Source organism: Eschrichtius robustus, chromosome 13 (assembly GCF_028021215.1).
Source record: "Eschrichtius robustus isolate mEscRob2 chromosome 13, mEscRob2.pri, whole genome shotgun sequence".
NCBI lineage: Eukaryota > Metazoa > Chordata > Mammalia > Artiodactyla > Eschrichtiidae > Eschrichtius > Eschrichtius robustus.
In genome coordinates this window covers 4,995,318-5,023,123 of record NC_090836.1, presented here as the reverse complement: position 1 = coordinate 5,023,123, position 27,806 = coordinate 4,995,318, and the positions used below count along the sequence as shown (strand labels likewise).

The 27,806-nt window shown below is 44.2% G+C and overlaps 1 protein-coding gene across 1 annotated transcript in view; it reads right to left on the bottom strand.

Annotated features, from left to right (window-relative positions):
- Positions 1 to 5,842: 5,842 nt before the first annotated feature.
- GALNT8 (polypeptide N-acetylgalactosaminyltransferase 8) overlaps positions 5,843 to 27,806 on the bottom strand; it is a 39,527-nt gene continuing 17,563 nt past the window's right edge. Inside the window, 8 exon segments of the mRNA XM_068560879.1 lie at positions 5,843 to 5,998; positions 11,151 to 11,244; positions 16,381 to 16,514; positions 23,108 to 23,275; positions 24,284 to 24,321; positions 24,324 to 24,378; positions 24,925 to 25,069; positions 26,054 to 26,232. Coding sequence (XP_068416980.1) covers positions 5,843 to 5,998; positions 11,151 to 11,244; positions 16,381 to 16,514; positions 23,108 to 23,275; positions 24,284 to 24,321; positions 24,324 to 24,378; positions 24,925 to 25,069; positions 26,054 to 26,232 — 969 coding nt within the window.

Sequence of the window (27,806 nt, the reverse complement as noted above, 5' to 3'; positions counted from 1 at the left end):
AGAACAGTCAGTGGTGCAGTGACGCAATGTGAGAAAGATTTGATCAGCCACCACTGACTTTGAAGGTGGAAGAAGCCACAGGCCCAGGAGTGCAGGCAGCCTCTAGAAGATGGAAAAGACAAAAACAAAACCAGAAAACAAAACAAACAAACAGAAAACAAGGGATGTCCCCCTAGGACTTCCAGAGAGGAACACAGCCCTGCTAACACCTTGATTTTAGCCAAGTGAGACCCATTTCAGACTTCCGACCTCCAGAACTGTGAGATAATATATTTATGTTGTTTTTGGCCACGTTTGTGCTAATTTGTTGCACAAACTAGAGAAAACAAACACAGACACTTTTAAACTGTATGCAAAGTTCCAAAAGAGAAAACAGCTATTCATCCGTCCACGTTATTTGATCATCTGCTATGCACAAGTCACCGTGCCAAGATCTAGAGGGGTGCAGAGCTGAACTGGAACAAATCCTACCCGTTCGGGGAATGTGGGTGTGGGGAGGAGTGGACTGGGTCTTGACCTGCCACTGAAAGACACCTGAAAGCATGGAAAGAGGAAGGGAGCTGAAAGTGGGAAGGAAATATCCCAGACCTGGATCTGAGACCAGATCTCTCCTTGCCCAACACAAGCAAATGTGCAGACCGGGTCACTGCAAGATAAGGGGCTTTGAAGGCAACCATGTAATGGGAGCTCTGCAGCACGCTGTCTGGGAACACATATGCAACTCACATGTAGTTTCCTACTTATGGGAAAGAGCTGTCCTTGGTGACAACCCTGTGGAAGATAAGGGAATGAAAATTACGGAATGCCAGAGCCACAAGTCACTCTTGTCCAGTTCCTTCATTTAACGGGTGAAATAACCAAGGCTCAAAGGGGGAAACACCACCTTCATTCTGAAGCCTTCCTTGACTCTGGCCAAACAGGTGTAACCCTCCTCTCGTGGATATTTCCTCAGCCCTGGGTTCAGGCCTCTATGGCAGTAATCATTACAGGTGTTATAGTGTGTATGTGACTGCCACATCCCATTGTCCTGTCCATTTCTTGAAGGCAGGGTCTAAATCATATGCATTATTTTATTCCCCTTATCAGTGACTAAACATAGTAATCGAAAAATAAATGTTTGTTGAATGACTTAATGTAAGATCCCAACAGGGAAAATCAGATAAGCAGAGACTTCCCAAATCAAGTGACCAGAGATAGAAAGACATTGGTAGCAATGCTCTTCAATAAATACATATCACTTTTGAGTCTAAAGGAAAGTTGTATTTTAACAAAAGTGATTCAAATTCATGTTTTCTGTTTGTTTCAAAGCCTATATTTTTCTATCCTGCTACCCTCTTGGAAATGCAACCTGTAGTCCTCAGTCACTCACCGGTTGTGTGACCATGGAGTGGTAAGTTAATCTCTGAGAGCCTTAGTTTCTGCCTTTATAAAGTGTGGATAATGATGCTTATTTGTTCAAGTTGTTTGGAGGATGACGAATGGCATTTGCACAGCCCCCAATGCCCAACGCCTAGTAGATGCTCAATAAATGTCAGCTATAAAGAGCATCCTCCAAGGTGGGGAATCCCTTTGTACTCAGCTGGGAGGCGCTGACCCCATCATTACAGACCAGACCCAGCCCTGCGGGCTCTCCCCCACCACACCTGGGAGAAGAGAGCTCTTTTATCTAACACACCTCCCTCTGCCTTCTTCTTTCTTCCTTCTCGGAGCAGCAACCGTTATGGTGGGCTGTTCAGCTGAGGAAGTGCTCTGTTCCACCTCAAACTTGTGCCCAAAAGAGACTCACCCACACCATCGTTCCAGAGTCATCTTCTAAAGCCTGTACTAGAAACTTCTGTCTTTCAACAGATAACTCCTCTATATCCAGATATAATGAAAAATGCTGGATTTTTTTGATAAAATATTAAATTAAAAATATCAAGCTACAACTGCATATAAAATAAGGTCCTAATTTTATAAAATGTATAAATATATTCAGACACATAGATTCAAAGAAAAAAGATGAGAAGGAAACAAGGAGAAATCTATAATTATTACTTCAAAGTGGTAAGCTGATGCAGGCTTTTGTATTTGTTTGTTTATTTGTTTGGCTTTGCCTTTATGTGTTTTGGAAATTTTTACAATGAAAAATAGAACTTGAGTATTATTTATTCATTTGTTTCTCTATGCTTTCCTGAGGGAGAAGGCAGGATAAAGGACGTTTCTGTTGGCTGCTGTGTGCCTCGCGGGCCTACACTGTCTCTCCCCCAGGGCGTGCCCCCATCTCTCCTTTGCCCTTTCATGCCATCCAGGCAAATTCATTTTTGGCATTTTTGCTCCCAGTTCCACGTCTCTGTTCATTTGTCATCACATCCCTGGGACCACGTCAGGCTCTGGAGCAGGAAGAATCCTCCTCTCCTCACTCGCCTCCTCCAATCCCACCTTCCTCGGGAGGCCTCCTGAGCCTGAGGCAGACCTGAGAGCCTCCTCCACCCCTCCACCCCCCCGCCCACCCTGTTAGCCCCCTCCCCGATCCAGGTGGGCCTGCTTCCCTTTCTGCTCCAATCAAATTGATTCAACCAAGTGTCAGAGAAGTAGAAGTAAAAGTTAGGACAGAAGGTGGGAAGGGCGGAGGAAATGGATGAATACCATAAAATCCTAAAAAAACATGATTAAGTTTGCATAACCCTGGTGAATCTAGGCCACACAACTGGCAGCTACAGAGTCTCAAAAAGACACAACCAAAAGGGATTCAAATGGTCCTTTTTCTCTGACTCCTAGTAGGAGACAGGAGAACGCGTATCCAAAACAGAGGAAACAGGTGTCCCTTCCATGAGGACACGTGCTCTCCAAAGAAAAGCATTGCATTACAAGGTCCCTTCCAGACCAGAGAAAAGAAACACCCAGTCTCAGGGTAAGCAGAGCCCTGTCCCAGAGCCATCCCTGCAGGGACCTTATTTACCTTGGCTTTTCTGTTCTCTAACTCGCAGACATACTTAATTAAGCACTGTCTCTCTCTGGCTATGTGTCTTTTTGTTATTATTCAATGTATTTAACTAAAATAAAACAAAAACCGTTCATCCATTTCTCCCACCCCCCCCGCAACCCCTTGCTTCTGACAACCACCAATTTGTACCTATGAGCCTAGTTTTATATGTATTTTTATATGTATATTATATAAATACATATAATATCATATATATATGGATTCTACATATAAGAGAGATCATACAGTATTTGCCTTTCTCTGTCTGAATTATTTCTCATAGCATAATGCCCTCGAAGTCCATCCATGTTGTCACAAATGGCAGGATTTTATTCTTTTTTATGACTGAATAATATTCAACCACATGCATGCACACACACACACCCCTTATTTTATATATATATATATATATATATATATATATATATATATACGGAATTTACCCATTTCTTCTAGGTTGTCCAATTTGTCAGCATATAATTTTTCATATAAGCCTCTTATGAACCTTTGCATTTCTGTGGTATCAGTTATAACATCTCCTTTTTCATCTCTGATTTTATTTATTTGAGTCTTCTCTCTTTTTTTTCTTGGTGAGTCTAGCTAAAGGTTTGTCAATTTTCTTTATCTTTTCAAAGAAGCAGCTCTTAGTTTCTTTGATCTTTTCCATTATCTTTTTAGTCTCTAATTCATTTATTTCTGCCCTAATCTTTGTTATTTCCTGCCTTCTACTAATTTTGGGCTTTGTTTGTTCTTCTTTTTCTAGTTCCTTGAGGTGTAAAGTTAGGTTGTTTGAGACATTTCTTGTTTCTTGAGGTAGCTATTTATCACTATGAGCTTCCCTCTTAGAACTGCTTTTGCTGCATCCCATAAATTTTGGTATGTTATATTTCCATTTTCATTTGTCTCAAGGTATTTTTTTATTTCTCTTTTGATTTCTCCTTTGAACCATTGCTTGTTCAGTAGCATGTTGTTTAATCTCCACACGTTTGTGAATTTTCCAGTTGACTTTGTGTGATTAATTTCTAGTTTCATACTGTTGTTAGAAAAAAATGTTTGATGTGATTTTAATCCTTTTAAGTTGATTAAGACTTGTTTTGTGACCTAATATATGATCTATCTCAGAAAATGTTCTGTCACATGAGAAGAATATGCATTCTGTTGCTTTTGCATGGAATATTCTGTAAATATCTGTTAAGTCCATCTGGTCTGATGTGTCCTTTAAGGCTGATGTTTCCTTATCAATTTTCTGTTTTGGTGATCTATCAAGTGATGTAAGTGGGGTATTAAGATCCCCTACTATTACTGTATTGCTGTCTATTTCTCCTTTTATATCTGATATTTGCTTTTTATATTTAGGTGCCTCTATGTCGGGTGCATAAATATTTACAAATATTATATCTTCTTGTTGGATTGACCCTTTTGTTATTATGTAATGCCCTTTCTTTGTCTCTTATTATAGTCTTTGTTTTAAAGTCTATTTTGTCTGATGTAAGTATAGCTACTGCAGCTTTCTTTTGGTTTCCATCTGATGTTGTCCCATAAGTCCCTTAAGCTATTTTCTCTTTTTTTCATTCTTTTTTTCTTTTTGCTGCTCTGATTGGGTGAGTTCCGCTGTCTTGTCTTCAGGTCCACCGATCCTTTCTTCTGCTTCATCTAGTCTGCTTTTGCACCCCTATAGAGTATTTATTCAGTTTAGTTATTGAGTTCTTCAACTCTGTGACTTCTATTTGGTACCTTTGTATATCTTCCATCTCTTTGCTGAAGTTCTCACTGTGTTCATCCATTCTTCTCCCCAGTTCAGTGAGAATATTCATGACCATTACTTTGAACTCTTTATCAGATAAATTACTTTTCTCCATTTCATTAAGGTTTCTTTTCCCCCTGAGGTTCTATCTTGTCCTTTCATTTGGAACATATTCCTCTGTTTCTTCGTTTTGCTTCCTCTGTGTTGGTTTCTATACAGTAGATGAAACAACCACCCCTTCCAGTCTTGAAGGTGTGGTCTCATGTAAGAGATGAACATTTTCTTTCAGCCCTGCCTCAACTCCTGGTTGTCTTTTAAGCCTCTGTGCTTGTCCAAGCAGCCTATTATATTTTTAATGGCTCCCAGTAGTTGAGGGTGTGCCAAGACCTGTCAGTGTCCCAAAGGGGAGGATCTCAGTCACCACCTAGATCCAGGCTAACCGGAAGCCAGGCTCTCAGGCATCAGCTTTTAAACATATGCAAATACATACAGTCTTCTGGGACCACAAGCATAAGCCCCACTGTCCAACAGGTCCAGGTGATCTGGAGGTGTCCCCTGAGCGGCAGTCACAGATATCAGGGCTCAAGATGAGTGTATAAACTCTCTTCTGGGTGATATCTGTGAGCTGCAGCAAAGCAGAGGAAGAAAGCCAAGACGGCACCCACAGCCCACATTCCTTGAGAGCAGCTCCATAGGCCTCTAAATGTGTGTCAAACCTGAAAACTGCCTTTCAGGCCAAAGGACAAGCAAATAGTCCTTCTTCATAGAAAGACTGGGGGGTGTGCCTCAGTCCACAGCCTGAGTACCCTGGGGGTGGTAACCTGCCAAGAATCATCTCTTCAATCACCACAGTCCCATGGGACTCAGGAACACAAGCCCCCTGGCCACCAGAGCCAGGTGGTCTAGGGGCGTACCCTGGGTGGCAACTGCAAAATCCGAGATTCCAGGCACAGAAACCAGGGCACTGGATGCATGCAAAACTCCCCTCCAGGAGACACTGGCCTCCGGAGCACAGCAGAGGGTGAGTGCAAAGATAACGTCACCCTCTGAGGTCTCAGGAAAGGTTTACAGTCAGCCCTTAGCTGTGTGTTTAATCAGAAAGCTGCCCCTCTGGCTGCAGTTATAATAATCAGCTAATAGGCCTCCAAGCTCCAGGGGGTCTGTTGCCTCTTGCCGTGCTCTGGGGGTGGCAGCTGTTTAAGAACTCTTTCTCTGTCGGTCACAGACCTGGGGGACCCAAGAGTGTAAGCCCCACTGGCCGCCAGAGCCAGGTGATGTGGAGGAGTTCCCTGGCAGCAGTCGCAAAAATCAGGGTGCCGGCCTGGGTTGTGAGCTCCTTTCTGGTGACACCGATTATTACAGTCCCTTGGCCTCCAGGGCCGGGTGATCAAGAGGTGTGCCCCAGGCAGCAGCCACAAAAATCGGGGCATGGACGTGTGCAAAAGCATCCATCCTGGAGACACTGATGTTCGCGGATCACAGCAAAGGGAGAGCGGAAGACCGCACCCACCCATCTGCATCTTGGAGAGCGTTCCAGCAGACTCCTAGATGCGATGCTAAATTAGATGCTGGCCCCTCCAGCCAATGCTTTAATATAAGCAGGTGAGTGTTCTTCCTTTAAGTCTGGAGGCAATGGGTTGCTCTGAGCTGGGCCATGGGATGGGCAAGTCTAAGTGTGGGAGCCCTTTAAGAGCCATCTCACAGGTTGCTAGTCTTGTGGGTCTCAGGACCCAAGACCCGTGGGTTTTCAAAGCCAGAGGTTTTGGGGGGCTCATGTGTCCCACATGTCAGGATGCCTGATGTGGGGTCAAAACCCCTCATTCCTCAGGGAGGAACTCTGGGTTCCGAGTTCCCTCCCGGCTGTGAGATGCGCACCAGGGGTGGGGTTTGCGTGAGGTTGTGTCCCAGCCTCTCCTACCTGCCTCGATGTGGTTTTCTTGTTTGCCCAATGTGACGTTGTCACTTAGCCAGCCTTTAGGATTTTTAAGAGGAAATCGTTCCATGTGTACCCGTAGACTCACTGTATTCATGGAGGAGGGGAGTTCAGCGTCTTCCGGCATTGCCATCTTGAACCAGGCATGCAAGGACTTTTAATACACTGGTTTCTTTTATTCCAGTTGTGGCTTCAGAGCTGACTTTCATCCCCAGTCTAGAGGCCATTTATAAGCACAAATATCAGGAGTGATGACAAAGTTGAAGGTATTACTTATTAGAATACGAGTACAAGAGAATCTCTGATTCAGTCTAAAGTTTTCTCTTTTTAAACTTGGGATATTTGTCTCTCTTCTTGCTGCTATTTCAGGGGAAAGCACTGCCAAATCGAGTTTTTCCATATTTGACTCAAAGGGATTGAGGGTAGAAGTTGATCCTTGTTATAACACTGGTGCCAACAGTTGGCCTAGTAGAAGTGTTCACAGCCAGATTTTCAAATTCCAGTAACCAAGAGCCCATAATGAAAAGACTCTTACAAATCTCTCTCTCTCTGAGGCCTCTGGCCAAGCAAAGCAGGAACCTTTGATATCCTCTGGAGCCAAAAGGATCTAAGGATGGAGTGGAGACAGACATGAGTCCTGGCAAAGGACTCAACTGGGTACACTTATTCAAAGCATGTCTGAGGTGAAGTCTCTCCACTGCTGGGTTTGCCAGACAGCTCCAGCCTAGGGCCAGGGCAAGCTGGATTTCAGAACAGTTGCCTGTTTATTCTACCACATTGCACTCTGTTAGTGACCGGCCAGCTGTTCTATTTGCCCAAAGAGGCCCAACCCAGCCACAGCCAGCACCACCGCTCCCCCAGGGGCCTTGCCTGTTCCATTAAGAACCTCCCTTCCTTGCCTTCTGGGTGCAACCGGTCCTGGACTGCTTTTATTTTTTCAAACCTCTCTGTACATAAGCAGGATGTGTAGAAACACTCAAGACGGCCAGGGGACTGCTGTGCTGGCCATTGATTCTCACTTGGAGAGTCGTTCTGTTCAATATCAGTGGACCTGCTTCTGCCGTGGCTCTGGATATAGCCCAGGACAGCTGAAACCTCCCTCTCTCTCTCTCCCGAAGAGAACTTGGCTGCAGGGAGTTCACACTGGTAGGGGTGAGGTAAAAGAGATGCCTTCACTGTTTAAGGGTGTCTCTTATTACAGTCTTAAGAAATTTTCCCTGATCCCAGAGGGTTCAAGGGAGAAAGATGAGTCTCATAGGTGAGGACATTATTCCCCTTGGAGGGCTCTTCTCAGCCTCCTAAGGGCTGGGGTAGGATCCAAAGAAGAGTCCTCTATGGAAAACAGCCTGTCCGTGATTAAAGGTCTGTTGGGCAAAGTGTTCATGAGTAAAGACCCCCTATTGGGGCTTCCCTGGTGGCGCAGTGGTTGAGAATCTGCCTGCCAATGCAGGGGACACGGGTTCGAGCCCTGGTCTGGGAAGATCCCACATGCCGCGGAGCAGCTAGGCCCGTGAGCCACAACTACTGAGCCTGCGCGTCTGGAGCCTGTGCTCCGCAACAAGAGAGGCCGCGACAGTGAGAGGCCCGTGCACCGCGATGAAGAGTGGCCCCCGCTCGCCGCAACTAGAGAAAGCCCTCGCACAGAAACGAAGACCCAACACAGCCATAAATAAATAAATAAATAAATAAAATTTTAAAAAATACAAGGTGCTATAGAAGCACTTTAAAAAAAAAAAAAAGACCCCCTATTGTTCCCTATAGACTGAACAGAAAGATGTACAAGAGCAGGGTTGTCATTGATCAATAGAGCCAGTGCCTGCTCCCCTGGAGCTGAGTTCATCCCAGATGCAAAGGTCCTAACATCTGAGGATGGAGATTGGAAAACCTCAGGCACATTGAGAAAGCCAGAGTCCTCCTGCAGGGAAGGGCCTAAGAGCAGAGGCGGCCACACTTAGAGGCCCCTTCTCCTGGCTCTTTCACACGTTCCTGCTTGGCCAATCCCCAGGCGCAGCTATCAACCTTTCACTACCTGCCATTGCCAGAGCTCCCTGAGGGCTACCCAGCACCACGGGGGCCTCCTGCAGCAGCTACCGCAGGCAGGACTAGCCCCCTGCCCACCCCGCCACTTCCATCACCCTGCAAGATCTGCTGCCCTGTTAACCCTGTCCTAGGGCATGCAAGTACCACTGCTGGTACTGCTGGTACCCACACAGCCACACCCGTCCCGCAGGGTCCTCCATCACCCAAACTGGCTGTGCAGTGGCCACCCCTTTTGCCCCCGAGTCAATTCCTTTCTGCCCCTTCAGTCTATCTTCCCTGTGCCCTAAGCCATGATGGGCAACTCTGGGAGTGCACTGTTCTAGCCCAGTGGAGCAAAGCAAGGCTCGGCAGGTAGCCAGTCCCCAGAGCAGTAACCCTCCCAGGACCGGCGTCTGGCTCCAACTGGGGAAGGGAAGCCCTCATGAGAGTGGCAGGACCCATGGCTTAGAAAGCAGAGCATCTGTCCTAGCGCCTCTTCACAGAATCTGTGGCACCTCTGCTGCACCCTCTACAAATCTGTGCAGAAAGACTCCAGCAGGTGGTGAAGGGGTTCCATGATGGGGCTTGGGGTGGGACTTTTGGAAGAAAGGGGTTCCCCAGATTATGATGCTGGAGCTTTGTGCTACTTACAGATTCCCCTTCTTGCCACTGTCGTCATAACCCATGGTCCTAGATCTTGACCTTTCCCCCACTGATCAGAGGAAAGTGGGGAAGTACACTTTACTCCACCTTCAGCAGAACTCTCCTACCCTTGAGAGAAGCTCTTGATTAAAAAGTCACTGGGAACAAATTGTTGAAGATACTTATAATCGTGAGAACCACCGTGCCCCAGCAGGAGCCCTCCAAACGCTGCGTCCGGGCTGCTGTCCTCGCAGCCATAGCTCTCCCGGCCAACCAACCACAGCCCAGGCACACACAGACTTGAGAAGAAAAGACCACTGGGAAACTCGTTTGTCAAAGGCAATTTTAAAAGCTTGGCAAATGTGTGACAACATGGATAGACCCGGAGGACATTATGCTAAGTGAGATAAGCCAGACACAGAAGGACAAACACCATATGATCTCATTTACGTGTGCAATCTAAAACTAGTCAAATGCATAGAGGCAGAGAATAGAACGGCAGTTGCCAGGGGTCGGGGAAGGAGGAAATAGGGAAATAGTGGTCAGAGGGTATAAAGTTTTAATTATGCAAGATGAATAAGTTCTGGGGATCTACTATACAGTCTAGTGCCTATAGCTTACAATTCTGTATCTTATACTTAAAATTTTCCTCAGAGGGAAAATCTTATGGTGAGTGTGCTAGTAATAATAATAATAGTAATAATAATAATGGCAAAAGAAAACCTTGGGAGGTAATGGAAGTCTGTAGCCTTGAAAGTAGTGATGGTTTCCCAGGTTATACTTACCCCAAACTCGTTAAATTCTGTGCATTAATTGTGTACATGTCACTCATACCTCAATGAACTGGCTTTAAAAATTTTGGCAAAAAAGAAAAAAAGAAAAAGGACAAAGTTTTTATAAGTAAGTCCTGAAAGAAACTTGTTTGATTGATTGCTTAATGGAAAACCCAGGGCAATACATTGGGGGAGACCACCCTGTAGGTTCCAGCAATGTTAAGGTAGTATTCCCAGTAGTTTACCAACAGATACTATCTTTGGGATTCAGGAACAAAAATTAGAACTCTTGAGAATGTTCAGGAATTCCCCAAATCATAAGTTATTCTTTAAGTGTTTCTAAAATTAATTATACTCTTTACTCATGGATATCTAAAAAGTTGTATAATAAAGAAGAAATATTAAGCTTAGTCGTATTTATGAAAACTATAGTCTATAGCAAATATTCAAACACTAGCAAACATTACTGTGTATTATTTAAATAATGTAACATTCAGATCTCCTAGTGAGAGGTTAACTAGTTGACAGCACTAGTCAGAATCATACGTTGAAATTGTTCAACTTATTTTGCTCCCAAAATTTATTATTTCTTGGAACACCATTCCAAGATTTGTATAAAGTACACAGTGCATAAAAATGTATCAGAAATTAATTATTATTTGCAACAGTTACTCACCATTAGAGACAGGCAGGTCACAGACACAACATGGCTATAGCTTATGGATGACAAACTGGTTAGATCATCACTGCTTTTCTTCTGAGTGATCCTGTCCTGGTCTCAGAAACTATCACCCTTAACCTTGGACTCTATGTGTCACTGGTTCCTGCACTCATGTTCCATTGCACTTCAATGGATTCCTTCAAATCAGTAACATCTCTATGCCACTTATAAAGCTTTAATTCTTGCAGGAGAATTATAGAGTTTTTTTCTTGTTTTCCTAACTTTTCAACTGGTTTTTTTCTTGAAATTTGAAATTTGGAAAAACACAGAAATTTCCCAAGCAATGCTGGGAAAGAATTCTCACATGGAAACTCTAGTCAAAATGAGCTGAAAGCCTGGTGGGGAAGGCCCACCAGCAGGGCCCCTGGAGAGGAAGTAGAGAGCTTGATGGGGGTTGGGGGAAGAAGCTGGGACTTGGGGGTTACAGCCAGCCTCAGGACAAAGCACCTGCAAAAACAGGAAAATATAAGCCCGTCTTCTGCAATTTAGCCTTGGCTAGAAACTCTATTGGAAACAGAAACCACCAGCCTCATTTAGTAGTTAATGAAGAACCTTTAAAGAATGAAGAACATTGACAAGTTACTTGGAAAAGACAAGTCCTGACCTTACGGTAATGACTTGTCAGAGAAAGAAGGAAAATATTGGGAATATTGACACAACCTCTTACATCAATTAAAGTGAAAACTACACCTATTTCTTATCTTGTTGTCATAAAGTTGGGTTTCTGCCTAGGGCTTTTTGTTAAGAAGGCCAAACAAAGCAACTGGCGAAGGATTAAGCTCCAAGATTTACAAGCAGCTCATGCAGCTCAATAACAAAAAAACAAACAACCCAATCCAAAAATGGGCAGAAGACCTAAATAGACATTTCTCCAAAGAAGATATACAGATTGCCAACAGACACATGAAAGAATGCTCAACATCATTAATCATTAGAGAAATGCAAATCAAAACTACAATGAGATATCATCTCACACCGGTCAGAATGACCATCATCAAAAAATCTAGAAACAATAAATGCTGGAGAGAGTGTGGAGAAAAGGGAGCACTCCTGCACTGTTGGTGGGAATGTAAATTGATACAGCCACTATGGAGAACAGTATGGAGGTTCCTTAAAAACTAAAAATAGAACTACCATACGACCCAGCAATCCCACTACTGGGCATATACCCTGGGAAAACCATAATTCAAAAAGAGTCATGTACCAAAATGTTCATAGCAGCTCTATTTACAATAGCCAGGACATGGAAGCAACCTAAGTGTCCATCATCGGATGAATGGATAAAGAAGATGTGGCACATATATACAATGGAATATTACTCAGCCATAAAAAGAAACGAAATTGAGTTATTTGTAGTGAGGTGGATGGAGTTAGAGTCTGTCATACAGAGTGAAGTAAGTCAGAAAAACAAATACAGTATGCTAACACATATATATGGAATCTAAGGAAAAAAAAAAAAAAGGTCATGAAGAACCTAGGGGCAAGACGGGAATAAAGACACAGACCTACTAGAGAATGGACTTGAGGATATGGGGAGGGGGAGGGGTAAGATGTGACAGGGTGAGAGAGTGGCATGGACATATATACACTACCAAATGTAAAATAGCTAGCTAGTGGGAAGCAGCCGCATAGCACAGGGAGATCAGCTCGGTGCTTTGTGACCACCTAGAGGGGTGGGATAGGGAGGGTGGGAGGGAGGGAGACGCAAGAGGGAAGAGATATGGGAACATATGTATATGTATAACTGATTCACTTTGTTATAAAGCAGAAACTAACACGCCATGGTAAAGCAATTATACTCCAATAAAGATGTTAAAAAAAAAAAAGGCCAAACAACTTTCTGGTAATATTGAGAGGTTTGATTTTTGTAGTTCCATGGACAGTAGACTTGAAATCTTGAGACAGGTTTGTTCCTTGAAACTACACTTATCAAAATGTTTGCAGGAAAAAAACCTGTGTTTGTTAAAATTATAACAACTTAAAGTCATGAGAAGTTGATTTATTCACCAATCCTAGCGATAATTTTCACCAGGACATTACTGGCCTAACTCTATTTCACTTAGTCTCTATAAAAGAACTTTACAAGTTTCCTTAAAATTAGGAGATTAACTAAAAGCACATTTCCTATTGTAAAAATGGATTACAAGGAAAATAAAAGGACTCTATAAGAGATTAAATTGAGAACTGCTAGAATCTCAATTTGTTATGACCCAGCCCTCAGCCCTTTATCTCTTAGGTTTTGCACAAATGAGGAAGGTGCTTGTCCTAAACAGCATTGGGATGTTCGAGGCTGGTGTGGAATGTGCTTGGGGCCTGGAGAAAAGGGACCACCAGGCCCAGGATACATGACCACAGCCTCAGGCCCATCTCTCTTGAAAAAAGTGCCAGAATTCAAGAGAAGCAGCAGCTGCAATTAAGAGAGGTAAATCAGCACACCTGTCCTGTCTCTTTTTTATCTTTTATTTTTTAAAGGAACCATTTTGAGATATGTCAGAGCACACGGTTCTTTTTTTTTTTTTTTTTAATTTTATTTATTTATGGCTGTGTTGGGTCTTCGTTTCTGTGCGAGGGCTTTCTCTAGTTATGGCAAGCGGGGGCCACTCCTCATCGCGGTGCGCGGGCCTCTCACTATCGCGGCCTCTCTTGTTGAGGAGCACAGGCTCCAGACGCGCAGGCTCAGTAGTTGTGGCTCACGGGCCTAGTTGCTCCGTGGCATGTGGGATCTTCCCAGACCAGGGCTCGAACCCGTGTCCCCTGCGTCCCCTGCATTACCAGGCAGATTCTCAACCACTGCGCCACCAGGGAAGCCCTGTCCTGTCTCTCCTTTACTCTGGGGCAGTTCCTCAGTCTGTCTTTTTTTTTTTTTTTTTTTTTTAATGACTGACGTTTATGAAGCATAAAGACCATTTATTTTGAAGAATGTCCCTCAGTTTGGGTTTAAATGATATTTCCTCAAGATTATAGATTCAGGTTCCGTATTTTGGGCAGGAATACCACAGAAGTGATGTATTCTTCTGGGAGCATCATATCAGGAGGCACATGTTATCCATTTTTGCTGTAACTGGTGATGTTAACACTGATCATCTTGTTAAGATGGTGTCCGCCCGGTTTCTCCACCACGAAATTATTATTTTCCCTTTGTAGTTAATGAATATCTTTGGGGGAGTTACTTTGATACTCTGTATGTATCCTGTTTCTCATCACCCACTAGCTTTAACATCCATTGATAATTCTTGCCTGAAACAATTTTAATTATGGGGGTTGCCAAATAAATTTCTAATTCCATAATTTCTCCTACATTTATTAGTTGGCTTTCTACTATCAGAAAGAGCTTTACCTTTTTCCCCATTCATTCATTTATTCGTCCATCTATCCATCCATCCATTTATCCAATCACTCATCGGTATGGACTCATGGATTCTTATTTTATTCTATGGCTTATAGTCTATACAATAAAATCATTGTTTAGTTTAATGCTCAAGTTGTCTTAGATTTGGCCAGTGGGAGCCCCTGGAACCTGGCTGCTGTAGTCTGTGACTTGTTCCCATCATTCTTTGAGAAGTTCCTTATTTCCCAACATGGGAAAATGTCCCAGTCCCGAAGCCCTAAAATCAGCTATTTCTCCAGGGAGCTCTAATTCCTTTTACTGGAAAATATTAAGAAACCAAGATCTGGATGCTAGATGCTAAGTGTTCTCAGAGGGTATGTGCATTCAGTTAAAATATCAAAATATAGTTAAGTTCACTTGTTTTTATTTGTACTCCATTCTGGGTTTCCTCTAACCTTACTGGTTTTCCCGTGTGTGTGTTTTGAGCATATGAAATATAACGTGGTTCTAAAAGTCTACAATTATAATTGTAGTTTGAAAAGTGTCACTCCCCTGCCACACCCCTTCTATCCTGTTCCTATACCCAGTCCTTTCCACCCCATTCCCAGCCCCCACCACCCATTAGTCACCAGTCTCATTAGTTTCTGGTTAATCATGCAGATTAACCAGAAATGAACAGATACATGTATCTTTCCCCCTCATTTCTTACCTAAAAGACCCATACTCTAGACTGTTTTTCTTCTTTCACACTGGAAATCACTCCATATCCATTCAAAAAATGGTCCTCGTTCTTTTTTACAGCTGCACCCCATTGGGTGGACCACTCCCTGATGTTTGAGCATACGGTTTGTTTCCAACATTTTACAATCACAATCAATACTGCAAAGAATTATTATGTATGTAAGTATTTTCTTGTTTTTGGAGCTGTAAGTACCTAGAGGTGGAATTACTGGCACAAATAGAAAATGCACGTATAGTATTTTTAGATATTGCCAAATATCCCTCCCAAAAGGACTGTACTGGTTTGAATCCCTACCATCAAAGTATGAGATTGCCTGTTTCCCACAGCCCTGCCAACCAGAATGTGCCATCATATTTTTTAATTTTCACCAAGTTAAGTGAAAAATGATCTCAGCACAGTTTAAATTTGCATTATTCTATAAATGAGGTTAAACATTTTTTCTTTTGCTTAAGGATATTGTGTCTTTTGCCCATTTTTCTGTTGGGCACATGCTTTTCTTAAAACTTGGCTATGAATTGCATCTTCCCTTTAACATGCTGGGCAGAAGCTAGAAGTTCTACACTTGCTCAACATTTATCCTCTTCCTTAATTTTTGCACCATAAAATCTTAAATTGCGGCAACGTTTTAGTCCTTGATATGCGCGTGGTCACTGCGAAAATTTTATCAAGCTGTATATTTATGACTTGTACATTTCTTATTTGAAAAACTCTTAGCTGATTTAACTCTGCACTAAATTATCAGTGTCTTGTCTGCCTAATGCTTAAAGGAAGCCTGATGATTCCCAGAATCATACCCAAGTAACCCTGACGTGAAACGAAGAGGAAAAGGTGACCCTCTGGAGAAAGGACATACTTGAAAGGTGGACCCAACAACACAGCACACACAGCGCCATCCTACTTCCTCTCCCACCGTGATGCTCACTCCCACCAGCCCCTAAGACCTTGCCAAAGCCGGCACCCCTAGACAGATCCTCCTAACTCACCACTTACAAGAAAGGATTTATCCAGTGGGCAGCAGTAAGGACCCCTGGTCTTTAGTATTTACCTACAATCCCTTCTTTGTTTCCCAACAAGTGATGTCTCTCTGTTTCAAGCCTCATTTTCTCCATAATTTTCAGGGATGGTAGAAGGAAACAGGTAATCAAGCCTATTAAATGTTATAAGCTCCTTAGAGAAAGACTTGGAAGGACTTGGATTTTTCCACCATTCTCAGGTACTAGGCAGAGTGGGATTGGTTCGTTAGGTGTGTTCTCTCCTATCCTCAGCCCCTGGAGTCTCTGTTATGGGAGAGATGGGGTAATCCAAAGAAAGCTGCCGTGAGGGGATGGATGGAGGGATTTTTTTTACAGATTACGGGTCGATTTGCTGCACCTTTCAGGACAGTGCTGGCTGAAGTCACAGTAAACACACACACACACACCCCTTCTTTCTCTCCCTCTCCTCCACTTTGAGCAGAACCCATCCCTGTGGCAAGAACCCAGGCTCTCTGAGGGTCACTGGGCGTTGGTTTGACCCCCAGTTTCCGACAGTGTACTGGAGTGTCCACACTTGTGTGGTGCGGGTCTGGAGAACAAACGTGTAGCCACCTGAAGTGTCCCTCTTTGTCTCCAGACATCGTTTGGTGGTTCTGTTTAGGACGGCTCTTCCCTGATGGAAGGAGAAAAAGTGAAGGTATTGAAGCATCATCTCCCTGCTGTGCTCAGAGAAAAGCCCAAGGGCTCCCTCAATCCTCTGCGAGTCATCCAGTGGACAAACGAAGCCGAGTGCTGAGTTAGATCACCCGGTGCTTTCTCTCCTAGTCCCGCCGCAAGCTAACCTCAGACCCGGGAGTAAGAAACGCTGTGCTGGGTTCCTATGTTCTCATCCGTATCTCCTGAGCTGGAAGCATCAGGTCAGCATGGCTGGCAAGACAGGATGCAGCTTGAAGAGCCGTGGCCCTTCTCCACTTGACCTCCTTTCTACGTCTTCATCCCCGAGCCCGTGAAACCCATCAGAACTCTCCCCCCTCCCACCCCTGCCTCCTCAGCAAGGGACTCCAGTGGTGGGACTGAAGTGGCAGCTCTGTTCAGGACTCTCAACCTATTTTCTCCACCTGTTTTCTCTGGGGAGGGAGGCAGTTCCTGCCTCCCCTGTTGTGGGAGCTTCACCAAGGTTTACTGCTGGAAACATTAAGGGCTTTAAAGCCAAAGAGTCTGGGTTGGATCTCTGCTCCACTGTGAAGAGAGAGATGTGGGCAAATTACCTAACCTAAGTCTCAATTTCCTCATCTCTAAAATGGGTCTAGAGTTGATGTTGGGGTTAATATTTATTGAGCTCTGTGCCCGACACGGAAGATGTGCAATAGATATTAGTTCATCTCCATCCCTCCCCATCCTAACGGGGAACAGGGGAGGGAGGGCGTCCTTCTCTGTGCTCCCTTGTGCCACCTCCAACGCCCCCGACCTCTTTACTCCTTATCTGCTCACCTTGACACTGACGGTCATGCCATGTGTCCTGTTCTGTTCTCCTGACTCTTCCCTCACCATGCCCCTCTCCAGCCCTCTGCAGGAATCTACCTTAGTGTCTGGGTGAAGTGGTTCCCTTTGCCCTCAGAGTTCACAGCATACATGTGGACGTCTGGTGAGAAGCCCGGATCTCACTGCGCCACCTCGATGACCTGTCCCCACCTCGTGTTTGCTTAACACCAAGCAGGGCTGCAGCTCTACATCCAAATCTCTGCTCCCTCTCTGACCCCGCCTCCCTTCCTCTCATCTCTTCCAATCGCCAACGGCCCCCACCAACCCTGCTCCCCCAATCTCACCTGCCCCCGTCCCTGGCCACCCTGGACTCCCTCTGGCCACCACCTCCCACCTCCCTGGGTGCATCCATCCAGCATCGGTCATTCAGGGCTGCCCTCCTATTCTTTTCTATTTTTTTTTTAACATCTTTATTGGAGTATAATTGCTCTACAATGGTGTGTTAGTTTCTGCTTTATAACAAAGTGAATCAGCTATACGTATACATTTATCCCCATATCTCCTTCCTCTTGCGTCTCCCTCCCACCCTCTCTATCCCGCCCCTCTAGGTGGTCACAAAGCACCGAGCTGATCTCCCTGTGCTATGCGGCTGCTTCCCACTAGCTAGCTATTTTACATTTGGTAGTGTATATGTGTCCATGTCACTCTCTCACTTCGTCCCAGCTTCCCCTTCCCCCTCCCCGTGTCCTCAAGTCCATTCTCTACGTCTGCATGTTTATTCCTGTCCTGCCCTTAGGTTCTTCAGAACCTTTATTTTATTTTTTTTAAGTCCATATATATATGTGTTAGCATACGGTATTTGTTTTTCTCTTTCTGACTTACTTCAGTCTGCATGACAGACTCTAGGTCCATCCACCTCACTACAAATAACTCAATTTCGTTTCTTTTTATGGCTGAGTAATATTCCATTGTATATATGTGCCACATCTTCTTTATCCATTCATCTGTCAATGGACATTTAGGTTGTTTCCATGTCCTGGCTATTGTAAATAGAGCTGCAATGAACATTGTGGTACATGACTCTTTTGGAATTATGCCCTCCTATTCTTGAACTGCCCGCATCACTCCCACCGCTCCTTTCTCTGGGCCCCATTCCCAGACCACAGAGTGCTCCTGGAGAGGGTCCACCAACTGAGTAGGCCTGGCCCCTAAAAAGTGTTTAGAGCAGTCTGGCCTCAGAACTTGGCCTACTCCTTAGGGTTACTCTTCCAAGCCTCCTTAGCACGCTTTTTCCTTCTGCCCCAGCCCTTGACCCTCACTTTCACTAAATGCCTTTGTTTTTCCCTTTGTCAAGAAGACCTTGCTTCCAGCCAATCTAGTCCCTCCCAAATGCCATGAGCAATCTCGGGGTGCTGCTCAGGGGTGGTCTCAAAGGAGCTGCCCTGCCTCTGTCTCTACTATCAGCCCCCTGTGCTTGGACCCCAGCCATCCTCGATGCCAGAGAAACAAACACCCTTCCTGTCTAACATCCTTCTCTTATTCCTCCCTCTTGGCAGATTCCTTTTCTATGACTTTAAATATATCCAAATGTCCCAATATTCGAGGGGAAAAAATGTTCCTTAACTCTATCATCTTTTTCAACCAGCATTCAGTGTTTTTCTCCCTTTCAGAATCAAACTTCCCAAGCAGTGTGGCAAAAACAGTAGATAAGATTCTGTGTTTGAACCCTGGATATTTACTATGCTATGTGACCTTGGAATATTATTTGACTTCTCTGTGTTTTAGTTACTTCATAGGTAAAGTAGAGCTAATGGTAATACTTCTCATAAGATTTGAGTAAGGACTAAATTAGGTAATGTTTAACCCAATGTCTGGTACATAATATGTACTCAATAAATATTGGCAATTACAATTTATTGTGACCTTGCAGATAAAATCAATGGTCTTTTTTTTTTTTCTATTTTCTCTCCACTTCCATGTGACATGTACTTTGGCAATATTCCTTACATGTCTTCAGACTCTTCCCCTCTGGTTTCTCTTACATGTGTTCATCTGGATCTTATACATTTTTGGTTTGGTTTGCATTTAAGAGGTATGGCCTGCCACTTTTTAAAAGATTTTTTGATTCTTTTTCACTTGTACAAGAAGAATATGTGCTCATTTTTTTAGCTTAAGATAACATTGTCTATATGGCTTTTATACCCTGTTTTTGAAATTTAACATTGTATCATGTGCATTTTCCAGTGTCATTAACTTTTTAGAAAACACACTTTTTGAGAATATAATTTGAATGACTATATAATATTCAGTTCAAGGGATGAACAAAAATCTCCCCTACTGTTGGACATTTAATCTTTCCTAATATTTTGCTATAACTGTTAACATATTTTCTATATTAATCTTGATCTACATTCTATATTATTCCTTAAATTAAAATATTGTCTTAAAAGAGAATTAGTGCCTTAAAAGGGGGCCTAATCAATTTGGGGATTCTGGTTAGTGTCAGACCTTTCTGGAGCTGTGCCCTCCAGCACGCGTGAGTGCCCTCCCTCAGGGATATCTTCCTATTCACTTCTCAAACCCAACTACAAGTGGCCTCCTCCTTCTCACTACCTCTCCCAGAGATCCTCTGCTGTCACTCTATCCAAAAGACTTCTGAACAATGACTGTCACTCAAATTCTCCATTATATCAGCTTTGTCTCTCCTTTCCCCTCCGTGCTCCTCATGTGAAAGTCCAGATACCTCAAACTGGCCTTCTCTCTCCAAACAAGTCCCTTCTCAGTCACTGGCACCATCTCTCCTGTGGTTTTCAGAGGTCTGAACCTCTTCTGGTTGACTCAAAACATTAATCATGGAATTGGAAGACAACAAAGGAATTATCGAGTTTTCCCTCCCTCTCAGTTCTGGGAAACATCTTTGGTAACTTTTTAGTAGAATGATTGTGCGATTTGTGTCTACAAAGAAAGTAGAGCACAAAAGGGACCCAAGATTCCATCAAACATCATTTTCACATCTGAAAGAGCTGTGGTCCTAAGAGATAAGATGGGTATGAAGAGATTAGATGGAATGAAGGGACTTCAACCTGACTTGAAGTCAGGTAATGCACCATGAGCGACATGAGTGTCTCCCTCTTTAACTTTTGGAATTCTTGACATAGTGATCGTACAAAGGGACCCAGCCTGGACATCAGAGTGGTGGGCTGAATTCCCCTGCATGTCCTGCAGCTCCAGATCTCATACCAGCCAAGATCTCTATTCTATCAGCAACTTCAACCCGCTAAGAAAGTAAGTGATCTTCCAAAATTCTCTTGGAAAGACAACCTTCAAAATATTTGGGATGTCATCATTGTTTCTTTAGCATAAATACTATCTGGAGATTTAAGATAAAGTTGAGATGTGAAAGGAATCAAACACATAATAATTGCTAAAGATTCTGTGTACATTTACTATTTTTAAGTACTTACTATGTTTAAGAAAAACTGTCTTACAGATTAACCTTGTGATACCAATTTTAAAATGTGTAATTAAATAAATCTGTGATTTTATGTTGAAATTTTACTGGATTGCAAACACTTTTGAAACATTTAACAGAACTTAAGAAATCATTCAATTTAAAGTCAAGATAATTGAAGTTCTTAAAAAAGAAAATTTAATGTATTAAATTTATAAATACAGTCTGTAATGTTTAAGGGAATTTATTAAATTGAAAAACCCCTTTAAAGTTCTCATCACAAGAGAAAAACTGTGTGATGAAGAACGTTAACTAGACTTACTGTGGTGCTTATTTTGCAATATACATATAAATCATGTTATTATGCTGTGCACCTGAAGTTAATATAATGTTATATGTCCATTATATCTAAATAAAAATAAGTAAATAAGTAAATAAATAAAATACTACAAATAACTTTATACTCATAAATTTGAAGAAGTGGAACAGTTCCTCAGAAACCATAAACCACCAAACTCAATCAAGACGAAATAATCTGAATAGCCCTATATCATTTTTTTAAAATTCAACTCATAATTTAAAAGGTTCTGAAAAAAAAAATCCAGGTCCATATGGTTTCCCTAAAGAATTCTGGCAAAAATTTAAAGATAGACTAACACCAATTAAAGACAATCTCTTCCAGAAAATCTCTTCCAGACAATGCCTCTTCCAGAAATTGGCCTCTTCTGTAATATTTGTCAACATGACTAATTTTATCAACAGAAAGAAGGAACACTTCCCAACGGACTTTATGAGACCAGTATCAACCTGATACTAAAAACGAAGACAGTATCAAAACAAAAACAAAAGAACTGCAGACCGTTATCTCTAATGAACTTAGACAAAAAAAAAAAAAAAAAAAAACTTCAACAAAACATTAGCACAATTGTTCACATAGGTGCCTATATATGTTTTCCTGGAGACAGTCCATAGCATTCCTCAAGGGGTTATTAGCTTTAAGTGAGCAATTACTGTTAGACTGTCCATGTCTCTTACAATGTGAACCTAAGCTAACACAGCACCAAGATGCTCAGAGATATATTCACAGACAAAGTATTACCCCCCTCTCTCCCTCAAGACATCTCATTACTGCCAACGTGGCTTAGGAATGCAGCTCCAACACATAGTTAATTCACATGTAGACGTGGTCAGCCATGTCCCTCATGCCACTGTCATGTGACTTCCGCCAGATTCCCTCCACCCTGTTCTTAGTCAGTTGATGATGATGTTAAATCAGGGCTTTTACATCAGTGCCTGTCGAATTTCATCCTAGTGCTCCAGACTCTCTGATTATCATTAATAATAAGGCTAATCACAACAGCTAATAGTATTGAATGCTTTCTATGTGCCGGGCGCCATGCTAAATACTTTACATATATTATCCCATTTAATCATCTCCACAGGCTTGTAAAGTAGAAATTATCATCTCCGTTTTAGAGATGAAGATACTGAGTCTCAGAGAGGATGAGAAAATAAAGACACAGACCTACTAGAGAGTGGACTTGAGGACATGGGGAGGAGGAAGTGTAAGCCGGGACGAAGTGAGAGAGTGGCATGGAAATATATACACTACCAAACGTAAAATAGATAGCTAGTGGGAAGCAGCCGCTTAGCACAGGGAGATCAGCTCGGTGCTTTGTGACCGCCTAGAGGGGTGGGATAGGGAAGGTGGGAGGGAGATGCAAGAGGGAGGAGACATAGGGTTATATGTATATGTATAACTGATTCACTTTGTTATAAAGCAGAAACTAACACACCATTGTAAAGCAATTATACTCCAATAAAGATGTTAAAAAAAATAAATAGATAGCTAGTGGGAAGCAGCCACATAGCACAGGGAGATCAGCTCTGTGCTTTGTGAACTCCTGGAGGGGTGGGATGGGGAGGGTGGGAGGGAGATGCAAGAGGGCGGAGATATGGGGATGTATGTATACGTATAGCTGATTGGCTTTGTTGTACAGCGGAAACTAGCACAACATTGTAAAGCAATTATACTCCAATAAAGATGTTAAAAAAAAGAAAAAGAAAAAGGAAATAGCTAAAAGTGACTGAACTAGGATTTGAAGGCAAACTCTTAACTGTTAAGTTACAACACATTCCAATATCTTTTCCCCTTGGCCACCCCGCCTCAGTCGACAGACTCAGTGTTTCATGCCCAGACTAGAAAAATTTCTAGTCTTTTCCCTATACACTGCTACAAAATTAATCTTTCTAAAACACTACTAGATCAAATCTGAACCTCTCAGACTATATTTTAATATATCTACCTTTAAAAAAAACAACACTTGACTCACCGGTTTAAAATCCCAGTGTATGTGCAGTCTATTTTTGGCTGCCTTGGAACATGGCTCTAAAGTAGGTTTCTCCCCTTTGCCAGGGTGTGTCAGACAGCAGTCATCAATGTCTGTCTCAGCAATCAGTGTTCCCACATAGACTTCCCCAGTTAGGTGGTAGTAGACATTCTGCAAGAGGACAAGGGGATTTGCCATGGAGACTCAGTGGGGATGCCCTTGACATTACAGAGGGCATAAAGACTACTCTTGGCTCCCCTAGACACCCGGTCACCACGGGGGGACCACTGCACTTTCGTGGGTAACAAAGAGTCACCTCTGCACCCTTCTCTGACCCCCCCTCATCCCCAGCTGATTCTAGAAAGAAGACCAGGCATGAGGGAGGGACACTAGCCTGCTTCCTTCCATACAAAGGCTCCAATAGAATCAATTCCTGCATAGACGAGGGAGCTTATCTTTGAAAACAGAAACAAAAACAACACAACTGAACTTCAGAAGCTGTCATTGTAAGTCCCAGCTAAGGGCTTGTTGTCAGGAAACCTTTCAAATTCTCAGTCTCTCACTGCCTTGCTCGGTGAGCTTGGACAAATAGGTTGTTTCTGTATCTCCATTTTTTTATTTTCTCAAATGGAAATTCAATCTGTCCTGCAGACCTCAAAAAGTTCCTGTGAGGGCAACATGCAAAGTAACATGATAGGCGGAAAGAGTCCCCTGGGGGCACCCTCCACGTGGTGCCAGACCTCTCCTACCCCATGGAGGGGCTTCCATTCAGCCTCTCTCTTCTCTAGCCCTCTGTTTCCTTCTCTACGGAAGGAGCCACAGGTAACATCACCTGTCCACCTTCCAGGGCATACAAGGGGCAGCGGGCGGATAGAAGGGGTGGTGGGAGGAGGGGAAAAGGAAGAGATGGGAGGTTTTTTTCGATGAAGATATGACCTCGGAGAATGAACGTGCCAGAGCACAGACTTTCTGCCTAGTCTCCCTGTACCTGAAACGCAATGACTGCTCACATGAACTTGGAAGTGCTTAGTTACAAGCACGGGTTCAGGCTTCATCCTTACCCATTACCCAGGATGCTCAGCACCTGCTTCCCCATCATCTAACACCAAGTCCCAATCTGGCAAAGGCTACCAGGGGGTGAGCCACAACAGACTCACTCCGCCGGGGCAGGGAAGATACCTGGGAACTGTGCTGATGGCAGTAACACATGATCGGCTGTTGCCTGGAATAGCTCCCTGGTCCAGGCAGACACTTTCATCCAATGGGTTTTTCATCTGAAGGAGCAAAACGCAAGGCAACACTGTTGGAAAGAGGCAGAGAAGGAGGGTCCCCAAGCCTCCCCAGGTCCTGCATTTTGCCCAGTACTCTAAGGATGCCAAAGGGAGTGGGAATTTGGGATCCTGGCAGCTACTTTCTAAGCTGAAGTGAGGCTCTGCTGTGATGCCCACTTCCTGGGAACACACACCCTGTCAGAGCATCAGAGCATATATAAAGAAGGGGCTCCTACACCTGCCGTCAGGTGGGTGAGGCCACACGCCCTGACTGGCTGAGAAACTGTGAGGGTCAGAGCAAGGGCTGTGGTTTGCAAAGTAAGGAACCAGAGGCGGAGAGAAGGAGTAGATGGGGACTGGGGAGCAAGAGAGGAAGGGAAACTGAGAGGGTTCAAGTGCAAAAAGTAGAGGAAGGAGTTGGGGGTAGATAGGGAATCGGGGAGGATGGCTTTTGGAAACCCTTGTCCAGGCAGTCATGCAATGATTCAGGTCTCATGGTCTTTTATATCCAAACATTTAAAATCTGAAATGCAATTTCATGAAACCTACTCTTCCGTAGCCTGCAGTGTTGTGGATTGGCTTCAGGACTGGATAAACATTTTTCAGATACCAGTCTAAAGTTTTGCATCTCAGTTTCTTCTGGAGTGCCATTCTGGAAGAAACGTCTCCAAAATCGATTCCGGAGTTCTGCAAATAAAACACGGAACATGTCTGCACCTTGCAACACCCTTGACTCCACCAAAGGGTATGGATAATGCATGAGGGAACTGAGTGTTTCCCTGATACCCTGTGAGATATCCTTAATCATTTATAGTTTTCCAGGGAAAGTGGAAGTAGCTTGACCCCTAGGAATATCTGCTAGTTTCAAAGGCACTTGCAAAGCCTGCGTAGCGGGGTTTACGTCTCATCATTAGCAAGCTGATGCAGACTGCTCCTATTTGAGATAATATTCACATCAATCAGGCACAAAATATTCCTCATGATGTCCAGAAAAGGCTTCCAAAAGGAATATTCTGGCAGCAAGATTTGGAGGTTAAAGGAGATTTTCTAGAAGTGGTATCTGTGGCCAATCAAAGTGGAAGAATGCTTCAGCCCAGAGCCACAGCTCGGGAACAGAGACGGCATGTCATGCCGGCCTCGGGGACTAGGGCAGATGATGTGGCCTTAGCCAAGAAGGTCATCTTCATTCACGTGCATCCAACAGGATTCCGGTGCCGGCTCCCACCATCCCACACCCCAACCGCCATGTTTATGTCCTCTTTAGACAGTGGATCCATGCCCAACCCTGCCCCACAAGGAATCCCCCAGTATAGATGACGGATGAAGGACATGGAATCTAGAAGTTTCCTTGGTTTGAATCCTATCTCTGCTCTTACGACTTTATTACCTTAAGCAACTTCCTTTCCACTCTGTGCTTCAGTTTCTTTACCTGAAAACTTAAAATAATAAAAATAAGCCTTACACCAGAGGTACGTTGTGATGAGTCATGAGTGCCTGGAACTTAGTCCTGGGACATAAATGCTAATGTCATTATCCTCACCCTATCGGGACTTGACTTTAATTCTTTAGGGCTGGGATGGCACTTCTGCTTTATCCCTTCCCATTTCCCGCCATGACCACCACCTCTTCCTCCTTCATCCATCTCTGCTTCTGTTCAAGTCCGGGACGAAGCTGGAGAGGTATGTTCCAGGCCATGTAGACCATGTCTTTGTACTCATCCATCCAGATTTCAGCCACTCCCAGGGCATTATGCTTCAAGGGAATACTCAGGTCCAAGGAGTAGGGCTTGTGGTGTCTCTCCAGGTGGGCAACCCGGGAGCAGGGCAAGACCTTGACTCTCCCACTGCACTGCCACACCTGCAAGAGAAGAAAAAAGCAAAATCGCCTGGGCAGGCTGGACCCATGGCCGGAAAGTGCACAGCCTGTTGACTCAGAGACCACACTCTGGAACCACTTTTTAAAGAGTGTACATTCAGTCTTCCTACTCCCATCTCTACGCACCCCCAAACTGTTCATATAAAACAATCTTCCTTAGCCGTCTACCAAACTGCTTCTCTCCTGTCGCTCAGACAGCGCCAGAAATCCTACCTCCTTCAGGAAGTCCTCCTGAAGGGACCAGAGGAGGGCCCCTGCTCCTTTTTTTTTTTTTTTTTTTTTTTTTTGCCTGCGTTGGGTCTTTGTTGCTGTGTGCGGGCTTTCTCTGGTTGCAGCGAGTGGGGGCTACTCTTCGTTGCGGTGTGCGGGCTTCTCATTGTGGTGGCTTCTCTTGTTGTGGAGCACGGGCTCTAGGCGTGCGGGCTTCAGTAGTTGTGGCACGCAGGCTCAGTAGTTGTGGCGCACGGGCTTAGTTGCTCCGTGGCATATGGGATCTTCCCAGACCAGGGCTTGAACCCATGTCCCCTGCATTGGCAGGCGGATTCTTAACCACTGCGCCACCAGGGAAGCCCAAGGGCCCCTGCTCCTTTATCCCCAGGGAAAATGCAGAAGTCCCGAGGGACGCCATGGCCTGGGCCGGTCTCGCTGGACTTAGCTTCCCATGACTGCCCTCTGTCCTGGTGCTGGATGTAAGGCAATGTGGTGGACAGACTCTCGGGGCCCCCATGAGGCCTGACTCCTGCCATTCACATGTCTCCCTAATCCCCTCCCCTGAGGGTGGGCTTGAAACCTCCTTCTAACCAATAGGCTGTGACAAAGAGGACAGCATGTGCACGACTACACGTGTGTCATTATGTTACATAAGCAGGTAGTGTCCGTCTTGCTGGGAGATGCACTGTCTCGCTGGCTTTGAAGAATCAGGCCACCAAAGGGAGAGGTCACACGGCAAGACACTGAGGGCGGCTTCCAACTGAGAGCCAGAAAAAGCTGAGTGCTTCCTCTGTCTGGAAGACTTGACGGAACTGAGTGCCGTTAGCAACCGCACGAGCTTGGAAGCAGACCTGTCCCCGGCCAACCCTAGAGGAGAGCCCAGCCCTGGCCAACACCCTGACGGCAGCCTTACAGAAGACCCGGCTGAGCCAGGCATGGGCTCCCGACCCACAGGAACTGTGAGATGATAGATGGATCTTGCTTTGAGCCACTAAGTTTGTGACGATTTTATTACACAGCAATTGGTAACTAATCCGGGTAATTCTTGACCAAGAGATACCATGACTTATGATCTAATTATAAATATGTGTGTCATCCTGATGGATACAAACATGCTTGTCAGCCCACACAGTCTAACATGTGGCTTAAAATGTATTCTTTATGCCAGTAGATGATTGACCTGTCTAGTGATATTAGATGGATACAATGGCTCCTGTGTGTTCTCTTCATGGTTGCCCAAGTGAGTTGCATTTTCTGGGAGCTATTAGCCCATCCAGCAGCGGTTAGCAACCTACCGCACCCATGTCTGTGGGACCCCCAGAGCAACTCAGGTCCTGCTGGTTCAG